Genomic DNA, 3,597 nt, shown 5'->3' with positions numbered 1-3,597 from the left:
GGTCTGGGATTCTGTGATTCTGTGAAACTAAGTAGAGCTGCCCTCTGTTACGGGTGAACTTCCACTGTGGTGATGGCTGCACAGCAAAACTGGTTCGGAGCATATCTTAAATAATTCCAGTTGTTCGTGAGCTGCTGGCCAGCTTTGCTCTGAAGCTGGCATCACGAGTAAAATCCTGCTGTGCAGGAGATCTGCTCTTCTCAATTTCTTCTGCAGCCGCTGGTGCCAGTTGACAGCAGCTGGGGAAGACTGGCTCCCGTTTTCTTCATCCTTGGGTAATACATTCGTAGCATCCACATGAGCTTGACACGCAGAGTTGTCTGTTTGCACTTTATATTCAGGCAAAGCACACTTTTTTGCCTTCCCGCTTCTTCTTCTTTTCATTCCTTTCTCAAAAAGGAACACACACCACTTTCTGCCGTAAGAGGCCTCACGGACCTTTGAGCCCAACGATGCAAAGCCCCCTTTGGTGCTCTGTGCTTTATGTTGTGGTGAATTATGCCTGTGCAGGTGGGTCTAGGATCCGAGGATTTCAAACTCAGACCTCCAAACTGGCAGCTGTAACGTGTGGCTGATGTGAGCTCCAGCTGCTCAAAAGCACACTAGAAAAAAAGGACCTCTGTGGGCTTATTTTCCCCGAGTTTAAAATCGATGTCCCTATTACAGGCTCTGGTCAACAATCCGAAAATAGAAGTTGTGGATGGGAAGTACGCTTTCAAACCCAAGTACAACTTGAAGGATAAAAAGGCTCTGCTCAGGCTCTTGGACAAGCACGACCAGCGAGGGCTGGGGGGAATCCTTTTAGAAGACATCGAGGAAGGGCTCCCCAACGCACAGAAAGCTATAAAGGTGAGTAGCGCGTCTGTGTGGTTCAGCAAACCGAAATGCCTGCCTGCTTCGGGTACTTTTCATTGCCACTTTCTTTGCTGCTGCTCCGTCTGGGTCTGTTGTTGAATTTGGAATCCTTATTCCTGGAAACAAAGTGATTTTGAGTTGTCCTTTTGCATTTGTTTTCGAGGCTTTAGGGGACCAGATCATCTTTGTTAATCGCCCTGATAAGAAGAAGATTCTTTTCTACAATGACAAGGGCTGTCAGTTTACCGTGGATGAAGGTAGGTGTTTGTTTGCATTTGTTTCCATGCTAGCTGATTTGAATTCTTCTTAAGTACCTCTATGTATAAGCAGCCTTCAGGTAGAGCAGTCTTTTAAGGTGGTAATGAAATATTAGGTATATCCAGATGTCAGGAAAGTGGTTTATATTAACATGAGGCTAAGAAGAGTAGCGAGTGAGTTCAGGGGTGAGATCCTGTGGTTTATGGTGGATGCATTGGAACATGGCACCAGGTACGCAACAAGTACAGAAGAGACCAAAAATCGCCTGACTGTGTCTAAAATGGCATCTAACATTGTGCTGAGTAAAGGGCAGCCAAAAAAACCCAACAGAACGGCTTCCAGGTGAAACTTTGTTGCCTTTTTCCAATTCATTGATCATCTGCCTTTTATTGGTGAACCTGACCAGAAGCTGCCAGTGGAACAGGAGGAGGAAGCAAACAGGGAGGAGATGTGAGCACAAGTCCTGAGCAGGGGTAGTTTACAACTGGGAGGAAAACGCAGATGTGGAGTGGTGAGACCTGGTGAGACCGCATCTGGAATATTGTGTCCAGTTCTGGGCCCCTCAGTTCAAGAAGGACAGGAACTGCTGGAGAGAGTCCAGCGTAGGGCTACAAAGATGATCAAGGGAGTGGAGCATCTCCCTTCTGAGGAGCGGCTGAGGGAGCTGGGGCTCTTTAGTTTGCAGAAGAGGAGACTGAGGGGAGACCTCATTCATGTTTAGAAATATTTAAAGGGTGAGTGTCACGAGGATGGAGCCAGGCTCTTCTCGGTGACAAACAATGATAGGACAAGGGGTAACGGACACAAACTGGAACACAGGAGGTTCCACTTCAATTGGAGAAGAAACTTCTTCTCAGTGAGGGTGCCAGAGCACTGGCCCAGGCTGCCCAGAGAGGTTGTGGAGTCTCCTTCTCTGCAGACATTCAAACCCCGCCTGGACGCCTTCCTGTGTAACCTCATCTGGGTGTTCCTGCTCCGGCAGGGGGGTTGGACGGGGTGAGCTTTTGAGGTCCCTTCCAATCCCTAACGTTCTGTGATTCTGTGATTTGGGACTTGAGGAGTTCAGCGTGTGTTTTCTGCCTAACAAATAGTGGTAAAATCCTCTGGTGCCACGTCTGTTTATGCATGGAAATCAATGACACAGAGCGGGGTGTGTTCCAGTAATGACAGATGTGATCAGATACATGAAGGTATAGAAAGGAGGAGGCAGCCTGTGTCAAAAGAGCTCATTTTAAATGACTCTGCACTACTGATCGCTCTCTGTTGTTAACACACTGTTCTCATGTGCCACATAGAGCCATCTGATCACAAAACGTCACATTATGGTAGAAAGGGAGGAGTTTTGATAGCAACTTGAACTGCTCCACTTAGAACAAAGCCTAAAGCTCTGTTTTTTCCTTTGACTAGCTCAGAGAGACTCTTTATTTTCAATAGAATGAAGCAACTGGAAATGTGGATCGTGAACTTACTTGTTATGTACCACAGTTGGGCTCTCAGTAATAACAGCTTTCTTCTCCAGAGATAATTAAGTAGATGTGACACCTACAGCATTTAAAAATCTAGTTATTTTCTCTTTAAACCATAATTTCTGTCACTTCCAAGTAGGGGCAGTCGAAGCTGTGTGTGAAATGCAGAATTAGAAGCCTTTATTCTACATTTACTAGGGAAGTCGTAACCTCCCAAATGCCTGTGAGTTTACCATTAACACCGTCATCCTGTTCTGGTGAGGTCTCCAGTCCCTCAGCCCCCGGTTTTTAGGGATCCTAACATGGCCCAAACCTTTAGAAATCTTAAGACAAATCTTTTCAGTTTTAGCAGCTGCTGGTTGTATTACGCTCACATTTCCTGCTCGTTTCTTCTTGTGCATTTTCTTCCAAATAACTTGTATCCAGCCATCCTAAAAGAGCGAGCAGAGGGAGCTCTCTCTCTTGGGGCTCTTAGTTTGTAGTAACTCCAGGATTACCTGGAGTTTAATAAAAGAGCCCCTTTTATTAAGACACGGCAAGAGCCATCTGCCAACTCTTCATCAGGTACCCAGTAGAAATCCGGGGCTGTTCACATACAATACATGAAATTTTCACACACCCAGCACTGATCTTTGTTTAGGAACGACCAGTGCAGACCACTGCTATGAAAGGGGGGGGGGGAAAAACCCCATCTCAGACTCGAAATCTCCCGGAAACAAAGCGTTGAAGATGTTTGGCTTAGTCTGTAAGGAAGGGACGGGTGGCGGTGCAGTGTTTGAAGTTCAAGGTGGCTTTGCTTGCTTTCATCCGCAGGTGGCAGCATGTTCCCATCTGAGCTGAAAGGGTTGGGTTTGGGGCTTGCTTGGTTCGGTTCCTGCTGGTTTTGGTTTCTCCTTCCCCGCGGATGATGTTGCTTTGTTCTGAAAGAGCACAAGAATATGTTCTCTTCTGGGAATTTTGTGATCTGCCCGACTCTTGAAACAACCCCAAGTGGGGTTCACTTACTTCTTGCAGCAGG

The 3,597-nt window shown here is 46.6% G+C and overlaps 1 protein-coding gene across 1 annotated transcript in view; it reads left to right on the top strand.

The window, feature by feature from the left end:
* Positions 1 to 666: 666 nt before the first annotated feature.
* The window catches only part of GTF2E2 (general transcription factor IIE, polypeptide 2, beta 34kDa), a gene marked incomplete at its 5' end in the record, with an annotated part of 12,090 nt that continues 9,159 nt past the window's right edge, over positions 667 to 3,597 (top strand). The window contains 2 exons of the mRNA XM_010180953.1: positions 667 to 849; positions 1,019 to 1,112. Coding sequence (XP_010179255.1) covers positions 667 to 849; positions 1,019 to 1,112 — 277 coding nt within the window. The remainder of the gene's footprint in view (positions 850 to 1,018; positions 1,113 to 3,597) is intronic.

This window comes from Mesitornis unicolor, unplaced genomic scaffold, assembly GCF_000695765.1.
Source record: "Mesitornis unicolor isolate BGI_N332 unplaced genomic scaffold, ASM69576v1 scaffold14763, whole genome shotgun sequence".
Lineage (NCBI taxonomy): Eukaryota > Metazoa > Chordata > Aves > Mesitornithiformes > Mesitornithidae > Mesitornis > Mesitornis unicolor.
Note: the sequence above shows the minus strand (reverse complement) of the source record. Positions and strands in the feature narration are given on the sequence as shown.